We start from the raw sequence: 21,523 nt of genomic DNA, 5'->3' as shown, positions 1-21,523 counted from the left end.
TTTTTGGACAGGCTGCGATTTCCAAGGGTGCAGGAGGAGCAGGTGGAGGGACTGGGGGCGCCGATCGAGATGGAGGAGCTGGTCAGAGGGATCGGCCACATGCAGTTGGGGAAGGCGCCGGGACCAGATGGGTTCCCGGTTGAATTTTATAAGAAATACGCGGACCTGTTGGGCCCCCTGTTGGTTCGGACCTTTAACGAGGCATGGGAGGGGGGTGTTCTGCCCACAACGATGTCACGGGCGCTGATTTCCCTGATCCTGAAGCGAGATAAGGACCCCTTGCAGTGTGGATCATATAGGCCAATTTCACTGCTGAACGTGGACGCCAAGTTGCTGGCGAAGATCTTGGCCACTAGAATAGAGGACTGTGTGCCGGGGGTGATACATGAAGATCAGACGGGTTTTGTGAAGGGGAGGCAGCTGAACACTAACGTGCGAAGGCTGCTAAATGTGATAATGATGCCGGCAGCAGAAGGAGAGTCGGAGATTGTGGTGGCATTGGATGCGGAGAAGGCCTTTGATAGGGTTGAGTGGGGGTACTTGTGGGAGGTGTTAGAGAGGTTCAGGTTTGGATGGGGTTTATTAAATGGGTGAGGTTGCTGTACGAGGCCCCGATGGCAAATGTAGTGACAAATGGGAGGAGGTCCGAGTACTTCAGGCTCCACCGTGGGACGAGGCAGGGGTGCCCCCTGTCCCCCTTGCTTTTTGCGCTGGCAATTGAGCCTCTTGCCATGGCTCTCAGGGAGTTGGGGAGGTGGAGGGGTCTGGTGCCGGGTGGGGAGGAGCACCGAGTGTCGCTGTATGCAGATGACTTGCTGCTGTATGTAGCAGACCCGGTGGGGGGAATGCCGGAGGTGATGGAGATTCTTGCTGAGTTTGGGAATTTCTCGGGTTATAAATTGAACCTGGGCAAGAGTGAGCTGTTTGTTGTACACCCGGGAGATCAGGAGGAGGGGATTGGTAGGCTCCCGCTAAAGAGGGCAGTGAGGAGTTTTAGGTACTTGGGGGTTCAGATGGCTAGGAGTTAGGGGACTCTGCACAAGCTTAATTTTACTAGGTTGGTGGAGCAGATGGAGGAGGAGTTTAAAAGGTGGGACATCCTGCCGCTGTCGTTGGCGGGTAGAGTACAGTCCGTTAAAATGACGGTGCTCCCGAGGTTTTTGTTTTTGTTTCAGTGCCTCCCCATTTTCATTCTGAGGGCCTTTTTTAGGAGGGTGAACAGGAGCATTCTGGGATTTGTTTGGGCGCACGGGACTCCGAGGGTGAGGAGGGTCTTTTTGGAGCGGGGCAGGGATAGAGGGGGGCTGGCGCTGCCCAACCCCACTGGGTACTATTGGGCGGCTAATGTCTCGATGGTATGCAAGTGGGTAATGGATGGGAAGGGGGCAGCATGGAAACGGCTGGAGATGGCGTCCTGTGATGGCACGAGCCTGAAGGCACTGGTAACGGCGCCATTGCCGCTCCCTCCAACGAGGTACACTACGAGCCCGGTGGTGGCGGCTACCCTCAAAATTTGGGGGCAGTGGAGGCAACACAGGGGGGAAGTGGGGGGCTCGGTGGAGGCCCCGCTGCGGGGGAACATTGATGGCGGGTTCCTGGAGTGGCACAGGGCAGGCATTACGAAGTTGGGAGACCTGTTCATTGACGGGAGGTTTGCGAGCCTGGGTGAACTGGAGGAGAAGTTTGAGCTCCCCCCGGGGAATATGTTCAGGTACCTTCAGGTCAAGGCGTTTGCTAGGCGGCAGGTGGAGGGGTTCCCTTTGCTGCCCCCGCGGGGGGTAAGGGATAGGGTGCTTTCGGGGGTGTGGGTCGGGGATGGGAAGGTGTCTGACATCTACCAGGTGATGCAGGAGGTGGAGGAGGCATCGGTATAGGAGCTGAAGGCTAAGTGGGAAGTGGAGCTGGGGGAGCAGATTGAGGAGGGGACATGGGCGGACGCCCTGGAGAGGGTGAACTCCTCCTCTTCATGTGCGAGGCTTCGCCTCATCCAGTTCAAGGTACTGCACAGGGCTCATATGTCCGGGACGAGGATGAGCAAGTTCTTTGGGGGTGAGGATAGGTGCATTAGGTGTTCGGGGAGCCCAGCGAACCATGCCTAAATGTTTTGGGCATGCCCGGCACTGGGGGAATTCTGGCAGGGGGTGGCGAGGACGGTGTCGAGGATGGTAGGGTCCAGGGTCAAGCCAGGCTGGGGACTCGCGATATTTGGGGTTGGGGTGGAGCCGGGAATGCAGGAGGCAAAAGAGGCCGATGTTTTGGCCTTTGCGTCCCTAGTAGCCCGCCGGAGGATCTTGCTGCAGTGGAAAGATGCGAGACCTCCGAGCGTGGAGACCTGGATCAATGACATGGTGGGATTCATTAAGCTGGAGAGGGTCAAATTCGCCCTGAAGGGGTCGGTACAAGGGTTCTTTAGGAGGTGGCAGACTTTCTTCGACTTTCTGGCTCAACGATAAGGAACTAGGTCAGCAGCAGCAGCAAGCCGGGGGGGGGGGGGGGGAGGGTGAAGAGGGTGAAAAAAGGGGGTGAAGGGGGGGGGGGTGAAAGGAGGAAGGAGGGGGGAAGGGGGGGTGAAAGAAGGGGGGGTGAAAGGAGGGGGGAAAGGGGGGTGAAAGGAGGGGGGAAAGGGGGGGTGAAAGGAGGGGGGGAAAGGGGGGGTGAAAGGAGGGGGGAAAGGGGGGTGAAAGGAAGGGGGAAAGGAGGGGGGGAAGGGGGGTGAAAGGAGGGGGTGAAAGGGGTGGTGAAAGGAGGGGGGAAAGGGGGGGTGAAAGGAGGGGGGAAAAGGGGGGTGAAAGGAGGGGGGAAGGGGGGTGAAAGGAGGGGGGAAAGGGGGTGAAAGGAGGGGGAAAGGGGGGTGAAAGGAAGGGGGAAAGGAGGGGGGGGAAGGGGGGTGAAAGGAGGGGGGAAAGGGGGGAAGGGGGGTGAAAGGAGGTGGGAAAGGGGGGGTGAAAGAAGGGGGGGAAAGGGGGGTGAAAGGAGGGGGGAAGGGGGGTGAAAGGAGGGGGGAAAGGGAGGGTGAAAGGAGGGGGGAAAGGGGGGGTGAATGGAAGGGGGAAAGGGGGTGAAAGGAGGAGGGAAAGGGGGTGAAAGGAGGGGGGAAAGGGTGGGGTGAAAGGAGGGGGAAAGGGGGGTGAAAGGAGGGGGGGAAAGGGAGGGTGAAAGGAGGTGGGAAAGGGGGGTGAAAGGAGGGGGGAAAGGGGGGGTGAAAGGAGGAGGGAAAGGGGGGTGAAAGGAGGGGGGAAAGGGGGGTGAAAGGAGGGGGGAAAGGAGGGGGGAAGGGGGGGTGAAAGGAGGGGGGAAGAGGGGGTGAAAGGAAGGGGGAAAGGAGGGGGGAAGGGGGGTGAAAGGAGGGGGGAAGGGGGAGAAGGGGGGAGAAGGGGGGAAGGGAGGGGGGTGAAAGGGGGGTGAAAGGGGCGGGGGAGAAAGGGCGGTGAAAGGGGGGGGAGGGGGGAAGGGGGGAAAGGAAGGGGGGAAAGTAAGGGGGGAAAGGGGGGTCCCAGGGGGGTATTGTTTAAGTTAACTTGCTTATTGTTAATTTATTTTGTTGTTTATTGGGTTTGGGGGGGTGGGGGGAGTTCGTTCCATGCGTTGTTACGGGTGCTGGGGTTTTTTTTATTTTTATTATTGTTATTATTATTATTATTGTTCTGTTGCTATATATTTTTCAAAAACTTCCAATAAAAATTATTTTTTAAAAAAGAAAGAATATAGGTACAGCCAGTGTATATAGTGTATTGGTACAGCCAGGTAATATAGAGTATAGGTACAGCCAGGGTATATAAAGTGTAGGTACAGCCAGGGGGTATACAGTATAGGTTAAGCCAGGGGATAATAGAGTTTGGTTACCGCAAGGGGATTGAGAGTGCAGGTACAGCCAGGGTATATAGAGTATAGGTACAGCCAGGGGATATAGAGTATAGGTACAGCATTCCTCTATATCCCCTGGCTGTACCTATACTGTATATCCCTGGCTGTACCTAAACTCTATATCCCCTGGCTGTACCTATACTCTATATCCCCTGGCTGTACCTATACTCTATATCCCCTGGCTGTACCTATACTCTATATCCCCTGGCTGTACCTATACTCTATATCCCCTGGCTGTACCTATACTGTATATCCCTGGCTGTACCTAAACTCTATATCCCTGATAGTACCTATACTTTATATCCTGGCTGTATAGGTACAGCCAGGGGATATAGAGTATAGGTACAGCGTTCAGCCAGGGGACATAGAGTATAGGTACTGCCAGGGATATAGAGTATATGTACAGCCAGGGGAGATAGAGTATAGGTACAGCCAGGGATATACAGTATAGGTACTGCCAGTGGTATAGAGTATAGGTACAGCCAGGTATATACAGTATAGGTACAGTCAGGGGATATAGAGTATAGATAGAGCCGGGGGATATAGAGTATAGTTACAGCTCGGGGATATAGAGTATAGGCTCAGCCAGGGGATATAGAGTATAGGTACAGCCAGGAGTTATAGAGTATAGGTACAGCCAGGGGATATAGAGTATAGGTAAAGCCAGTGGTATAGAGCACAGCTGCAGCCAGGGATATAGTGCATAGGAACAGCCGGGGGATATAGAGTAAAGATACAGACAGGGGATATAGAGTATAGGTACAGCATTCAGCCAGGGGATATAGAGTATAGGTACAGCCAGGGGATATAGAGTATAGGTACAGCCAGGGGATATAGAGTATAGGTACAGCGTTCAGCCAGGGGATATAGAGTATAGGTACAGCCAGGGGATATAGAGTATAGGTACAGCCAGGGGATATAGAGTATAGGTACAGCGTTCAGCCAGGGGATATAGAGTATAGGTACAGCGTTCAGCCAGGGGATATAGAGTATAGGTACAGCCAGGGGATATAGAGTATAGGTACAGCCAGGGGATATAGAGTATAGGTACAGCGTTCAGCCAGGGGATATAGAGTATAGGTACTGCCAGGGATATAAAGTATATGTACAGCCAGGGGAGATAGAGTATAGGTACAGCCAGGGATATAGAGTATAGGTACAGCCAGGGATATAGGGTATAGGTACAGCCAGGGGATATAGAGTATAGGTACAGCGTTCAGCCAGGGGATATAGAGTATAGGTACTGCCAGGGATATAGAGTATATGTACAGCCAGGGGAAATAGAGTATAGGTACAGCCAGGGATATACAGTATAGGTACTGCCAGTGGTATAGAGTATAGATACAGCCAGGGATATAGAGTATAGGTACAGTCAGGGGATATAGAGTATAGGTAGAGCCGGGGGATATAGATTATAGGTACAGCAAGGGGATATAGAGCATAGGGTCAGCTAGGGGATATAGAGTATAGGCTCAGCCAGGGGATATAGAGTATAGGTAAAGCCAGTGGTATAGAGCACAGCTGCAGCCAGGGATATAGTGCATAGGAACAGCCAGGGGATATAGAGTAAAGGTCCAGACGGGGGATATAGAATATAGGTACAGCCGGGGATATAGTGTTTAGATACAGCCAGGGGTATAGAATATAGGCACAGCCAGGAAATAAACAGTTTAGGTACAGCCAGGGGTATACAGTATAGCTACAGCCAGTATTTAAATTTATACAGGCCTTCCAAATTTCACAGAAGATCACCTGTTGCACCTGTAAATCAACTTTTTGCGACTCATGCACTAGCACACCCAGGTCTCTCTGCACAGCAGCATGCTTTAATATTTTATCATTTAAATGATAATCCCTTTTGCTGTTATTCCTACCAAAATGGATAACCTCACATTTGTCAACATTGTATTCCATCTGCCAGACCCTAGCCCATTCACTTAACCTATCCAAATCCCACTGCAGACTTCCGGTATCCTCCGCACTTTTCGCTTTACCACTCATCTTAGTGTCGTCTGCAAACTTGGACACATTGCCCTTGGTCCCCAACTCCAAATCATCTATGTAAATTGTGAACAATTGTGGGCCCAACACTGAACCCTGAGGGACGCCACTAGCTACTGATTGCCAACCAGAGAAACACCCATTAATCCCCACACTTTGCTTTCTATTAATTAACCAATCCTCTATCCATGCTACTACTTTACCCGAAATGCCATGCATCTTTATTTTATGCAGCAACCTTTTGTGTGGCACCTTGTCAAAGGCTTTATGGAAATCCAGATATACCACATCCATTGGCTCCCCGTTATCTACCGCTCTGGTAATGTCCTCAAAAAATTCCACTAAATTAGTTAGGCACGACCTGCCCTTTATGAACCCATGCTGTGTCTGCCCAATGGGGACAATTTCCATCCAGATGCCTCGCTATTTCTTCCTTGATGATAGATTCCAGCATCTTCTCTACTACCGAAGATAAGCTCACGGGCCTATAATGACCTGCTTTCTGCCTACCTCCTTTTTTAAACAGTGGTGTCACGTTTGCTAATTACCAATCCGCCGGAACCACCCCAGAGTCGAGTAAATTATCACTAGTGCATTTGCAATTTCCTTAGCCATCTCTTTTAGCACTCTGGGATGCATTCCATCAGGGCCAGGAGACTTGTCTACCTTTAGCCCCATTAGCTTGCCCATCACTACTTCCTTAGTGATAACGATCATCTCAAGGTCCTCAGATGTCATAGCTTCATTTCCATCAGTCACTGGCATGTTATTTGTGTCTTCCACTGTGAAGACCGACCCAAAAAACCTGTTCCGTTCCTCGGCCATTTCCTCATCTCCCATTATTAAATCTCCCTTCTCATCCTCTAAAGGACCAATATTTACCTTAGCCACTCTTTTTTGTTTAATATATTTGTAGAAACTTTTACTGTCTGTTTTTATATTCTTAGCAAGTTAACTCTCATAATCTATCTTACTCTTCTTTATAGCTTTTTTAGTAGCTTTCTGTTTCCCCCTAAAGATTTCCCAGTCCTCTGGTCTCACACTAATCTTTGCCACTTTGTATGCTTTTTCCTTCAATTTGATACTCTCCCTTATTTCCTTAGATATCCGCGGTCGCTTTTCCCTCATTCTCCCGTCCTTCCTTTTTGTTGGTATAAACCTTTGCTGAGCACTGTGAAAAATCGCTTGGAAGGTTCTCCACTGTTCCTCAACTGTTTCACCATAAAGTCTTTGCCCCCAGGCTACCTTAGCTAGTTCTTCTCTCATCCCATTGTAACCTCCTTTGTTTGAGCACAAAACACTAGTGTTTGATTTTACCTTCTCACCCTCCATCTTTTTTTAAATTCCACCATATTGTGATCGCTCCTTCCGAGAGGTTCCCTAACTATGAGATTATTAATCAATCCTGTCTCATTACACAGGACCAGATCTAGGACCGCTTGTTCCCTCGTAAGTTCCATTACATACTGTTCGAGGAAACTATTGCGATACATTCTATAAACTCTTCTTCAAGGCTGCCTTGACCAACCTGGTTAAACCAATCGACATGTAGATTAAAATCCCCCATGATAACTGCTGTACCATTTCTACATACATCAGTTATTTCATTGTTTATTGCTTGCCCCACCATAACGTTACTATTTGGTGGCCGATAGACTACTCCTATCGGTGACTTTTTCGCCTTACTATTCCTGATTTCCACCCAAATGGATTCAACCTTATCCTCCATAGCACCGATGTCATCCCTGACTATTGCCCAGATGTCATCCTTAAATAACATCACCTCCCTTACTGTCCACTCTGTCCTTCCGAATAGTTTGATACCCTTGGATATTTAATCCCAGTCGTGACCATCCTTTAACCATGTTTCAGTAATGGCCACTAAATCATAGTCATTCACGATGATTTGCACCATCAACTCATTTACCTTATTACGAATACTATGAGCATTCAGGTAAAGTACACTAATGTTGGCTTTTATACCTCTGTTTTGAATCTTAACACCTCGATCAGTAGCCTCTCCTAAGTTATATTTCCTCTTAACTTTTCTCCTTATTTTCCTTGTCGTTGAACCCATATCTTCATGTAACAACCTGCCGCGTTGATTACCATTTACGTTTTTACTTCCCGTTTTATTCCTTTTAGTATTATTGGGCCTATTCACTGAGCTTCCCTCAGTCACTGTACCTTGTACTGTCGCCCTTTTTGATTTTTGACTATGACTTCTCTGCCTTACACTTTCCCCCTTCCGGCCTTTTGTTTCTGTCCCCGTTTTACTACCAGGAAGGACAGGAAATAGGAGAGTGCAAGGAAGGCAGGTGGTCAAGGTAAAGAATGGATAGCTGGGAATACTGTGATATCTCCTACTCAGACCAGAAAAGAAGGTACTGAGGGTGAAGGTGAGACTTGGAAATCCAGCTGTAATAAGATTCAGCATGTTGAAAGTTGCAAGGAAAGTCCAAGGTATTGGTGGGGTGGGTGGGAGGAGAGGGGTCACAAAGAAGATTCTGAAAAGACGACACAAGTGGAGACTTTTTACCGGATGATTGGAGGGAGACAATTAAATAGATAGATAGATAGAATTTACAGTGCAGAAGGAGGCCATTCGGCCCATCGAGTCTGCACCAGCTCCTGGAAAGAGCACCCTACCCAAGGTTAACACTTCCACCCTATCCCCATAACCCAGTAACCCCACCCAACACTAAGGGCAATTTTGGACACTAAGGGCAATTTAGCATGGCCAATCCACCTAACCTGCATATCTTTGGACTGTGGGAGGAAACCGGAGCACCCGGAGGAAACCCACGCACACACGGGGAGGATGTGCAGACTCCGCACAGACAGTGACCCAAGCTGGGATCGAACCTGGGACCCTGGAGCTGTGAAGCGATTGTACTAACCACAATGCTACCATGCTGCCCCAATTGTTGTTACCCTGTTAAAGAAAGGGAATAGGGAAATCCCTGCGAATTATAGACCCATCAGTCTTATGTCTGTGGTGAGCAAAATATTGGAAAGGGTTCTGAGAGATAGGATTTATGATTATTTAGAAAAACATAGTTTGATTAAAGATAGTCAGTATGGCTTTGGGAGGGGCAGGTCACGCCTCACAAGTCTCATTGAATTCTTTGAGGATGTGACGAGACACATTGATGAAGGTCGGGCAGTGGATGTGGTGTATATGGATTTCAGTAAGTGGAAGGGTGGGTTAGTAAGTTTGTCGATGACATGAAGGTTGGGGGAGTTGTAGATAATGTTGAGGGTTGTTGCAGGTTACAACAGGACATTGACAGGGTACAGAGCTGGGCTGAGAAGTGGCAGATGGAGTTCAACCTAGATAAATGTAAAGTGATTCATTTTGGAAGGTCGGATTTCAATGCTGAATACAGGGTTAAAGGCAGGATTCTTGGAAGTATGGAGGAACAGAGGATCTTGGGGTCCACATGCATAGATCCCACAAAGTTGCCACCCAGTTGATAGGGTTGTTAAGAAGGCGTATGGTGCGTTGGCTTTCATTAACAGGGGGATTGAGTTTAAAAGCCGCAAATTTTTGCTGCAGCTTTATAAAACTCTAGTTAGACCACACTTGGAATATTGTGTCCAGTTATGGTCCCCTCATTATAGGAAGGATGTGGATGCTTTGGAGAGGGTACAGAGGAGATTAATCAGGATGCTGCCTGGACTGGAGGGCATGCCTTATGAAGAAAGGTTGAGGGAACTAGGACTTTTTTTTTAAAAATTTTATATCATAGAATTTACAGTGCAGAAGGAGGCCATTCGGCCCATCGAGTCTGCACCGGCTTTTGGAAAGAGCACACTGCCCAAGGTCAACACCCCCACCCTATCCCCATAACCCAGTAACCCCACCCAACATTGAGGGAAATTTTGGACGCTAAGGGCAATTTATCATGGCCAATCCACCTAACCTGCACATCTTTGGACTGTGGGAGGAAACCGGAGCACCCGGAGGAAACCCACGCACACACGGGGAGGATGTGCAGACTCCACACAGACAGTGACCCAAGCCGGAATCGTACCTGGGACCCTGGAGCTGTGAAGCATTTATGCTATCCACAATGCTACCGTGCTGCCCTCACTGGAGCGAAGAAGACCGAGAGGTGACTTGATAGAAGTGTACAAGGTGATGAGAGGCATGGATAGAGTGGATAGCCAGAGACTTTTCCCCAGGGTGGAAATGGCTGACATGAACATAGAACATAGAACAGTACAGCACAGAACAGGCCCTTCGGCCCTCGATGCTGTGCCGAGCAATGATCACCCTACTCAAATCAACGTATCCACCCTATACCAGTAACCCAACAACACCCCCACCCCCATTAACCTTATTTTTTAGGACACTAAGGGCAATTTAGCATAGCCAATCCACCTAACCCGCACATCTTTGGACTGTGGGAGGAAACCGGAGCACCCGGAGGAAACCCACGCACACGCGGGGAGGACGTGCAGACTCCGCACAGACAGTGGCCCAGCCGGGAATCGAACCTGGGACCCTGGAGCTGTGAAGCATTTATGCTAACCACCATGCTACCGGGCTGCCCCACTGCTACCGTGCTGCCCCATGGTCATATGAGGGGACATAATTTTAAGGTGATTGAAGGAAGGTATAGGGGAGATGTCAGAGGCAGGTTCTTTACACAGAGAGTGGTAGGTGTGTGGAATGCACTGCCAGCAGAGGTGGTGGAGTCAGAGTCATTAGGGACATTTAAGCGACTCTTAGACAGGCACATGGACAGCAGTAAATTGAAGGGGTGTAGATTAGGTTGATCTCAGATTAGGATAAATGGTCGGCACAACATTGTGGGCTGAAGGGCCTGTACTGTGCTGTACTGTTCTGTGTTTTATGTACTACAGGACAGACTGTAGCTTTAACTGGGCTTAGGAGACCTGAGTTCCATTGTATAAAGTACAATTGGAGTGTGATTTACTGTCAGGCTCAATAGTTGTCGAAGTGGTTAAGCAATTCCCAGTTGACGGAGTAGACTTGCTTTTGGGGAATGATTTGGCAGGTGTGAAGGTGGTAGCTTTACCCATGATTACAGAGAGTCCGAGGGAAGTACTACAGATCACACATGAGATGCAGACGGTAGGGCTTGTGGGAGTTAGGAAAAGACATTGGACAATTAATGTCTCAGAGAAGGAAATGTTGACAGGCATTGATCACATAGCAAGTGTCAATGGTAGTGAATCAGATTCTACTGATCCTGATGAAATTATCTCTCGGAGAATGGTTCATCATAGAGATTTATCAAAGATAAAATCGATTGTGGCACTGGATTCACTGAAGGTTGGCACACCTCATTGCTTAGTTACAGTAGGAAAGCTGCCTCTCAATAATAGGTTTAAATTAATTTTGGCATCAAGTTACTGAGTTTAATTTCCCAATTTGCAAGAATATCATTTCAGTATTGATTGGTGAATCGCTTGACTGCTTGGTCTCGGACAGTGACGTTTATTGGGTTTGGTATCATTGCTCACTGGAGAAATATGTTACCCTCCCACTTTCTGACAAGTTTTCCAGTCAAAGTGAACAATCACCGTGAGGCAACTTCACCGATTGTGCCAGAACAGGACGAGGACAGCACAATAGTTCGGACAGGAGGTAGAAAGAGGACAGTAACCCCATTCTCTGAATAAATGAGAAATCAGTTCCACTTGTTGATGTTGTCGTGTGATCTTCAATAGGATATTTAATTCCTGCTTTAAACAGAGGTTGGAACTAATTTCAAAACTCAAAACTCCGCAGAACCAATCAGGAAACGGGACTGAAACCAGCCGGGAAGGTACAGCTTGAAATAGATTACAGACCAGAATGAAAAGTTAACTGTTCCTGGTCCCATCTCCTTTCAATGGTGCTTCAGGGTAAGAGCTATCCCGGGTTAATCCCGGGCAGAGGCTTTCCCGGGTTAGTCACGGGCAGGGGCTTTCCCGGGTTAGTCACGGGTAGGAGCTTTCCTGGGTTAGTTCCGGGTAGGGGCTTTCCCGGATTAGTCCCGGGTAGGGGCTTTTCTGGGTTAGTCCCGGGTAGGAGATTTCCTGGGTTAGTCCCGGGTAGGGGCTTTCCTGGGTTAGTCCCGGGTGGGGGCTTTTCTGGGTTAGTCACGGGTAGGAGCTTTCCTGGGTTAGTCCCGGGTGGGGGCTTTCCTGGGTTAGTCCCGGGTACTGGCTTTCCCGGGTTAGTCCCGGGACGGTGCTTTCCTGGGTTAGTCCCAGGAAGGGGCTTTCCCGGGTTAGTCCCGGGCAGGGGCTTTCCTGGGTTAGTCCCGGGTAGAGGCTTTCCCGGGTTAGTCCCAGGTAGTGGCTTTCCCGGGTTAGTCCCGGGTCGGGGCTTTCCCGGGTTAGTCCCGGGTAGGGGCTTTCCTGGGTTAGCCCGGGCGGGGGCTTTCCCGGGATAGTCCCGGGTAGTGGCTTTCCCGGGTTAGTTTCGGATAGTGGATTTCCCGGAGTAGTCCCGGATAGGGGCTTTCCGGGGTTAGTCCCGGGCAGGGGCTTTCCGGGGTTAGTCCCGGGCAGGGGCTTTCCGGGGTTAGTCCCGGGCAGGGGCTTTCCGGGGTTAGTCCCAGGTAGGGGCTTTCCCAGGTTAGTCCCGAGCAGGGGCTTTCCCGGGTTAGTCCCGGGTCAGGGCTTTCCCGGGTTAGTCTTGGGTAGTGGCTTTCCCGGGTTAGTCCCGAGCAGGGGCTTTCCCGGGTTAGTCTTGGGTAGTGGCTTTCCCAGGTTAGTCCCGAGCAGGGGCTTTCCCGGGTTAGTCCCGGGTAGTGGCTTTCCCGGGTTAGTCCCGGATAGGGGCTTTCCTGGGTTAGTCCCGGGTAGGGGCTTTCCCGGGTTAGTCCCGGTACGATGCTTTCCTGGGTTAGTCCCGGGTAGTTGCTTTCCTGGGTTAGTCCCGGGTAGGGGCTTTCCCGGGTTAGTCCCGGGACGGTGCTTTCCTGGGTTAGTCCCGGATAGGGGCTTTCCCGGGTTAGTCCCGGGTCAGGGCTTTCCCGGGTTAGTCTCGGGTAGTGGCTTTCCCGGGTTAGTCCCGGATAGGGGCTTTCCTGGGTTAGTCCCGGGTAGGGGCTTTCCCGGGTTAGTCCCGGTACGATGCTTTCCTGGGTTAGTCCCGGGACGGTGCTTTCCCGGGTTAGTCCCATGACGGTGCTTTCCTGGGTTAGTCCCGGGTAGGGGCTTTCCCGGGTTAGTCCCGGGCAGGGGCTTTCCTGGGTTAGTCCCGGGCAGGGGCTTTCCCGGGTTAGTCCCGGGCAGGGGCTTTCCCGGGTTAGTCCCGGCAGGGGCTTTCCTGGGTTAGTCCAGGGTAGGGTCTTTCCCGGGTTAGTCCCGGGTAGTGGCTTTCCCGGGTTAGTCCCGGGACGGTACTTTCCTGGGTTAGTCCCGGGTAGGGGCTTTCCCGGGTTAGTCCCGGGCAGGGGCTTTCCCGGGTTAGTCCCGGGCAGGGGCTTTCCCGGGTTAGTCCCGGGCAGGGGCTTTCCCGGGTTAGTCCCGGCAGGGGCTTTCCTGGGTTAGTCCCTGGCAGGGGCTTTCCTGGGTTAGTCCCGGGTAGTGGCTTTGCCGGGTTAGTCCCGGGTAGTGGCTTTCCTGGATTAGTCCCGGGACTGTGCTTTCCTGGATTAGTCCCGGGTAGTTGCTTTCCTGGGTTAGTCCCGGGTAGTTGCTTTCCCGGGTTAGTCCCGGGCCAGAGCTTTCCCGGGTTCGTCCAGGGACGGTGCTTTCCTGGGTTAGCCCGGGCGGGGGCTTTCCTGGGTTAGTCCCGGGCAGGGGCTTTCCCGGGTTAGTCCTGGGCAGTGGCTTTCCGGGGTTCGTCCCGGGCAGGGGCTTTCCTGGGTTAGTTTCAGGGTAGTGGCTTTCCTGGGTTAGTCCCGGGTAGGGGCCTTCCTGGGTTAGTCCCGGGCAGGGGCTTTCCTGGGTTAGTCCCGGGCAGGGGCTTTCCTGGGTTAGTCCTGGGTAGGGGCTTTCCCGGGTTAGTCCCGGGTAGGGGCCTTCCTGGGTTAGTCCCGGGCAGGGGCTTTCCCGGGTTAGTCCCGGGTAGGGGCTTTCCCGGGTTAGTTTCAGGGTAGTGGCTTTCCTGGGTTAGTCCCGGGTAGGGGCTTTCCTGGGTTAGTCCTGGGTGGGGGCTTTCCATGGTTAGTCCCAGGTAGTGGCTTTTCCGGGTTAGTCCCGGGTAATGGCTTTCCCGGGTTAGTCCCGGGCGGCGGCTTTCCTGGGTTAGTCCCTGGCAGGGGCTTTCCTGGGTTAGTGCCTGGCAGGGGGTTTCCTGGGTTAGTCCCAGGTAGGGGCTTTCCCGGGTTAGTTTCAGGGTAGGGGCTTTCCCGGGTTAGTCCCGGGTAGGGGCTTTCCTGGGTTAGTCCTGGGCAGGGGCTTTCCGTGGTTAGTCCTGGGTAGTGGCTTTCCCGGGTTAGTCCCGGGTAATGGCTTTCCCGGGTTAGTCCCGGGCGGCGGCTTTCCCGGGTTAGTCCCTGGCAGGGGCTTTCCTGGGTTAGTGCCTGGCAGGGGGTTTCCTGGGTTAGTCCCGGGTCAGGGCTTTCCCGGGTTAGTCCCGGGTAGTGGCTTTCCCGGGTTGGTCCTGGGCAGGGGTTTTCCCGGGTTAGTCCCGGGCAGGGGCTTTCCTGGGTTTGTCCCGGGTAGGGGCTTTCCCGGGTTAGTCTTCAGAGTGATTTAGATAGGTTAAGTTAATGGGCTAGGGTCTGGCAAATGGAATACAATGTTGACAAATGTGAGGTTATACATTTTGGTAGGAATAACAGCAAACGGGATTATTATTTAAACAATAAAATATTAAAGCATGCTGCTGTGCAGAGACCTGGGTGTGCTAGTGCATGAGTCACAGAAAGTTGCTTTACAGGTGCAACAGGTGATTAAGAAGGCAAATGTAATTTTGTCCTTCATTGCTAGAGGGATGGAGTTTAAGACTAGGGAGGTAATGCTGCAATTGTATAAGGTGTTAGTGAGGCCACACCTGGAGTATTGTGTTCAGTTTTGGTCTCCTTACTTGAGAAAGGACATACTGGCACTGGAGGGTGTGCAGAGGAGATTCACGAGGTCAATCCCAGAGCTGAAGGGGTTGGATTACGAGGAGAGGTTGAGTAGACTGGGACTGTACTCGTTGGAATTTAGAAGAATGAGGGGGGATCTTATCGAAACATTTAAAATTATGAAGGGAATAGATAGGATAGATGCGGGCAGGTTGTTTCCACTGGCGGGTGAAAGCAGAACTAGGGGGCATAGCCTCAAATAAGGGGAAGTAGATTTAGGACTGAGTTTAGGAGGAACTTCTTCACCCACAGGGTTGTGAATCTATGGAATTCCTTGCCCAGTGAAGCAGTTGAGGCTCCTTCATTACATGTTTTTAAGGTAAAGATAGATAGGTTTTTGAAGAAAAAAGGGATTAAGGGTTATGGTGTTCGGGCCGGAAAGTGGAGCTGAGTCCACAAAAGATCAGCCATGATTTCATTGAATGGCGGAGCAGGCTCGAGGGGCCAGATGGCCTACTCCTGCTCCTAGTTCTTATATTCCTATGTTCTTAGTCCCGGGCAGGGGCTTTCCTGGGTTAGTCCCGGGTCGGGGTTTTCCCAGGTTAGCCCCGGGCAGGGGTTTCCTGGGTTAGTCCCGGGTAGGGGCTTTCCGGGGTTAGTCCTGGGCAGGGGCTTTCCCGGGTTAGTCCTGGGCAGGGGCTTTCCTGGGTTAGTCCCGGGTAGTAGCTTTCCTGGGTTAGCCCGGGCGGGGGCTTTCCTGGGATAGTCCCGGGCAGGGGCTTTCCCGGGTTAGTCCCGGTACGGTGCTTTCCTGGGTTTGTCCTGGGTAGTTGCTCTCCCGGGTTAGTCCCGGGTAGGGGCTTTCCCGGGTTAGTCCCGGGACGGTGCTTTCCTAGGTTAGTCCCGGATAGGGGCTTTCCTGGGTTAGTCCCGGGCAGGGGCTTTCCCGGGTTAGTCCTGGGCAGAGGCTTTCGCCGGTTAGTCCCGGGTAGTGGCTTTCCCGGGTTAGTCCCGGGTAGGGGCTTTCCCGGGTTAGTCCCGGGACGGTGCTTTCCTGGGTTAGTCCCGGGTAGGTGCTTTCCTGGGTTAGTCCCTGGCAGGGGTTTCCTGGGTTAGTCCCGGGTCAGGGCTTTCCCGGGTTAGTCCCGGGTAGTGGCTTTCCCGGGTTGGTCCCGGGCAGGGGTTTCCCGGGTTAGTCCCGGGAAGGGGCTTTCCTGGGTTAGTCCCGGGTAGGGACTTTCCCGGGTTAGTCTGCAGAGTGATTTGGATAGGTTAAGTTAATGGGCTAGGGTCTGGCAAATGGAATACAATGTTGACAAATGTGAGGTTATCCATTTTGGTAGGAATAACAGCAAACGGGATTATTATTTAAACAATAAAATAATTAAAGCATGCTGCTGTGCAGAGAGACCTGGGTGTGCTAGTGCATGAGTCACAGAAAGTTGCTTTACAGGTGCAACAGGTGAGGGTTGGATTATAAAAGCAGCGATGTGCTACTGAGCCTTTATAAGGCTCTGGTTAGGCCCCATTTGGAGTACTGTGTCCAGTTTTGGGCCCCACATCTCAGGAAGGACATACTGGCACTGGAGCGTGTCCAGCGGAGATTCACACGGATGATCCCTGGAATGGCGGGTCTAACATATGATGAACGGCTGAGGATCCTGGGATTGTATTCATTGGAGTTTAGAAGGTTAAGGGGAGATCTAATAGAAACTTACAAGATAATACATGGCTTAGAAAGGGTGGACGCAAAGAAACTGTTTCCGTTAGGCGAGGAGACGAGGACCCGTGGGCACAGCCTTAGAATTAGAGGGGGTAAATTCAGAACAGAAATGCGGAGACATTTCTTCAGCCAGAGAGTGGTGGGCCTGTGGAATTCATTGCCGCGGAGTGCAGTGGAGGCCAGGACGCTAAATGGCTTCAAGGCAGAGATAGATAAATTCTTGATGTCGCAAGGAATTAAGGGCTACGGGGAGAATGCTGGTAGGTGGAGTTTTAATGCCCATCAGCCATGATTGAATGGCGGAGTGGACTCGGTGGGCCGAATGGCCTTACTTCCACTCCTATGTCTTATGGTCTTATGGTCTTAAATGGAATTTTGTCTTTCATTGCTAAAGGGATGGAGTTTAAGACTAGGGAGGTAATGCTGCAATTGTATAAGGTGTTAGTGAGGCCACACCTGGAGTATTGTGTTCAGTTTTGGTCTCCTTACTTGAGAAAGGACGTACTGGCACTGGAGGGTATGCAGAGGAGATTCACGAGGTCAATCCCAGAGCTGAAGGGGTTGGATTATGAGGAGAGGTTGAGTAGACTGGGACTGTACTCGTTGGAATTTAGAAGAATGAGGGGGGATCTTATCGAAACATTTAAAATTATGAAGGGAATAGATAGGATAGATGCGGGCAGGTTGTTTCCACTGGCGGGTGAAAGCAGAACTAGGGGGCATAGCCTCAAAATAAGGGGAAGTAGATTTAGGACTGAGTTTAGGAGGAACTTCTTCACCCACAGGGTTGTGAATCTATGGAATTCCTTGCCCAGTGAAGCAGTTGAGGCTCCTTCATTACATGTTTTTAAGGTAAAGATAGATAGGTTTTTGAAGAAAAAAGGGATTAAGGGTTATGGTGTTCGGGCCGGAAAGTGGAGCTGAGTCCACAAAAGATCAGCCATGATTTCATTGAATGGCGGAGCAGGCTCGAGGGGCCAGATGGCCTACTCCTGCTCCTAGTTCTTATATTCCTATGTTCTTAGTCCCGGGCAGGGGCTTTCCTGGGTTAGTCCCGGGTCGGGGTTTTCCCAGGTTAGCCCCGGGCAGGGGTTTCCTGGGTTAGTCCCGGGTAGGGGCTTTCCGGGGTTAGTCCTGGGCAGGGGCTTTCCCGGGTTAGTCCTGGGCAGGGGCTTTCCTGGGTTAGTCCCGGGTAGTAGCTTTCCTGGGTTAGCCCGGGCGGGGGCTTTCCTGGGATAGTCCCGGGCAGGGGCTTTCCCGGGTTAGTCCCGGTACGGTGCTTTCCTGGGTTTGTCCTGGGTAGGGGCTTTCCCGGGTTAGTCCCGGGACGGTGCTTTCCTGGGTTAGTCCCGGGTAGGTGCTTTCCTGGGTTAGTCCCTGGCAGGGGTTTCCTGGGTTAGTCCCGGGTCAGGGCTTTCCCGGGTTAGTCCCGGGTAGTGGCTTTCCCGGGTTGGTCCCGGGCAGGGGTTTCCCGGGTTAGTCCCGGGAAGGGGCTTTCCTGGGTTAGTCCCGGGTAGGGACTTCCCGGGTTAGTCTGCAGAGTGATTTGGATAGGTTAAGTTAATGGGCTAGGGTCTGGCAAATGGAATACAATGTTGACAAATGTGAGGTTATCCATTTTGGTAGGAATAACAGCAAACGGGATTATTATTTAAACAATAAAATAATTAAAGCATGCTGCTGTGCAGAGAGACCTGGGTGTGCTAGTGCATGAGTCACAGAAAGTTGCTTTACAGGTGCAACAGGTGAGGGTTGGATTATAAAAGCAGCGATGTGCTACTGAGCCTTTATAAGGCTCTGGTTAGGCCCCATTTGGAGTACTGTGTCCAGTTTTGGGCCCCACATCTCAGGAAGGACATACTGGCACTGGAGCGTGTCCAGCGGAGATTCACACGGATGATCCCTGGAATGGCGGGTCTAACATATGATGAACGGCTGAGGATCCTGGGATTGTATTCATTGGAGTTTAGAAGGTTAAGGGGAGATCTAATAGAAACTTACAAGATAATACATGGCTTAGAAAGGGTGGACGCAAAGAAACTGTTTCCGTTAGGCGAGGAGACGAGGACCCGTGGGCACAGCCTTAGAATTAGAGGGGGTAAATTCAGAACAGAAATGCGGAGACATTTCTTCAGCCAGAGAGTGGTGGGCCTGTGGAATTCATTGCCGCGGAGTGCAGTGGAGGCCGGGACGCTAAATGGCTTCAAGGCAGAGATAGATAAATTCTTGATGTCGCAAGGAATTAAGGGCTACGGGGAGAATGCTGGTAGGTGGAGTTTTAATGCCCATCAGCCATGATTGAATGGCGGAGTGGACTCGGTGGGCCGAATGGCCTTACTTCCACTCCTATGTCTTATGGTCTTATGGTCTTAAATGGAATTTTGTCTTTCATTGCTAAAGGGATGGAGTTTAAGACTAGGGAGGTAATGCTGCAATTGTATAAGGTGTTAGTGAGGCCACACCTGGAGTATTGTGTTCAGTTTTGGTCTCCTTACTTGAGAAAGGACGTACTGGCACTGGAGGGTATGCAGAGGAGATTCACGAGGTCAATCCCAGAGCTGAAGGGGTTGGATTATGAGGAGAGGTTGAGTAGACTGGGGCTGTACTCGTTGGAATTTAGAAGAATGAGGTGGGATCTTATCGAAACATTTAAAATTATGAAGGGAATAGATAGGATAGATGCGGGCAGGTTGTTTCCACTGGCGGGTGAAAGCAGAACTAGGGGGCATAGCCTCAAAATAAGGGGAAGTAGATTTAGGACTGAGTTTAGGAGGAACTTCTTCACCCACAGGGTTGTGAATCTATGGAATTCCTTGCCCAGTGAAGCAGTTGAGGCTCCTTCATTACATGTTTTTAAGGTAAAGATAGATAGGTTTTTGAAGAAAAAAGGGATTAAGGGTTATGGTGTTCGGGTCGGAAAGTGGAGCTGAGTCCACAAAAGATCAGCCATGATTTCATTGAATGGCGGAGCAGGCTCGAGGGGCCAGATGGCCTACTCCTGCTCCTAGTTCTTATATTCCTATGTTCTTAGTCCCGGGCAGGGGCTTTCCTGGGTTAGTCCCGGGTCGGGGCTTTCCTGGGTTAGTCCCTGGCAGGGGCTTTCCTGGGTTAGTCCCGGGTAGTGGCTTTCCTGGGTAGTGGCTTTCCTGGGTTAGTCCCGGGTAGTGGCTTTCCTGGGTTAGTCCCGGGTAGTGGCTTTCCTGGGTAGTGGCTTTCCCGGGTTAGTCCCGGGTCGGGGCTTTCCTGGGTTAGTCCCTGGCAGGGGCTTTCCCGGGTTAGTCCCGGGTCGGGGTTTTCCCGGGTTAGCCCCGGGCAGGTGCTTTCCTGGGTTAATCCAGGGTAGGTGCTTTCCCGGGTTAGTCCCGGGCAGGGGCTTTCCCGGGTTAGTCCCGGGTAGTGGCTTTCCGGGGTTAGTCCCAGGTAGGGGCTTTCCCGGGTTAGTCCCGGGCAGGGGCTTTCCTGGGTTAGTCCCGGGTAGTGGCTTTCCTGGGTTAGTCCCGGGCAGGGGCTTTCCTGGGTTAGCCCTGGACAGGGGCTTTCCCAGGTTATTCCCGGGCAGGGGCTTTCCCGAGTTAGTCCCGGGCAGGGGCTTTCCCGAGTTAGTCCCGGGCGGGGGCTTTCCCGGGTTAGTCCCGGGTAGTGGCTTTCCTGGGTTAGTCCCGGGTAGTGGCTTTCCTGGGTTAGTCCCGGGTAGTGGCTTTCCTGGGTAGTGGCTTTCCTGGGTTAGTCCCGGGTAGTGGCTTTCCTGGGTAGTGGCTTTCCCGGGTTAGTCCCGGGTGGGGGCTTTCCTGGGTTAGTCCCGGGCAGGGGCTTTCCCGGGTTAGTCCCGGGTAGTGGCTTTCCCGGGTTAGTCCCGGGACGGTGCTTTCCTGGGTTAGTCCCGGGCAGGGGCTTTCCCGGGTTAGTCCCGGGACGGTGCTTTCCTGGGTTAGTCCCGGGTAGGGGCTTTCCTAGGTTAGACCCGGGCAGGGGCTTTCCTGGGTTAGTCCCGGGTGTGTCTGTCCCGGGTTAGTTCTGGTGCGGCTGTCCCGGGTTAGTCCGGCTGTGGCTGTCCCAGTCTCTGCTCCTTACCTGTCCAGGGCGATCGCTGTCATAGAGTAGAGAGCTGCGAACACGGCAGTGATAGGCACCAGGTTATGGAAGCGGCAGTAATGCAATCCGAAGTACCAGTCATTGTGAACGGCGTAGATGAAGTTGAAAGCCGTGTTAAAAGCGGCCATGGCTGCGTCTGCCACCGCCAGGCTGAGCAGAAAGTAGTTGGTGACGGTTCGCATCTTCCGATGAGCAAGAACGATCCAAACGACAATCACATTGCCGCACACAGCGGTTAGCACGATAGCCGAGTAAGCGAGAGCCCAGAGACACACCTGCCAGGCTGGCTGGGCAAACACATTGCCCGCGGTGCCATTGCCACTGGCTTCAGTCCCATTCGCACCCGCTGCAACTTCACTGCTCATTCCCAACACGTTCACCCCAAGCCAGAGCTCAGAGCGCCCGCCAACCTCTCAAATAGCCCAACCCAGCTCAACTGGCTGTCCAATACTCTGTCACCAAACACACACCCAACTCACTGTCCTCGCACTCACTGTCACTAAACACACACCCAACTCACTGTCCTCACACTCACTGTCACCAAACACACACCCAACTCACTGTCCTCGCACTCACTGTCACTAAACACACACCCAACTCACTGTCCTCACACTCACTGTCACCAAACACACACCCAACTCACTGTCCTCGCACTCACTGTCACTAAACACACACCCAACTCACTGTCCTCACACTCACTGTCACCAAACACAAACCCAACTCACTGTCCTCACACTCACTGTCAGCCAACACACACCCAACTCACTATCCTCACACTCACTGTCAGCCAACACACACCCAACTCACTGTCCTCCCACTCACTGTCAGCAAACACACACCCAACTCACTGTCCTCACAC

The 21,523-nt window shown here is 51.9% G+C and overlaps 1 protein-coding gene across 1 annotated transcript in view; it reads right to left on the bottom strand.

Annotated features, from left to right (window-relative positions):
* The window catches only part of tacr2 (tachykinin receptor 2), a 214,556-nt gene extending 193,461 nt beyond the window's left edge, over positions 1-21,095 (bottom strand). Inside the window, exon 1 of the mRNA XM_038773776.1 lies at positions 20,644-21,095. Coding sequence (XP_038629704.1) covers positions 20,644-21,029 — 386 coding nt within the window. The 5' untranslated portion in view covers positions 21,030-21,095. The remainder of the gene's footprint in view (positions 1-20,643) is intronic.
* Between the last annotated feature and the right edge of the window lie 428 nt (positions 21,096-21,523).

This window comes from Scyliorhinus canicula, chromosome 16, assembly GCF_902713615.1.
Source record: "Scyliorhinus canicula chromosome 16, sScyCan1.1, whole genome shotgun sequence".
NCBI lineage: Eukaryota > Metazoa > Chordata > Chondrichthyes > Carcharhiniformes > Scyliorhinidae > Scyliorhinus > Scyliorhinus canicula.
The sequence above is the reverse complement of the archived record's forward strand: the minus strand, read 5'-3'. Positions and strand labels throughout refer to the sequence as shown.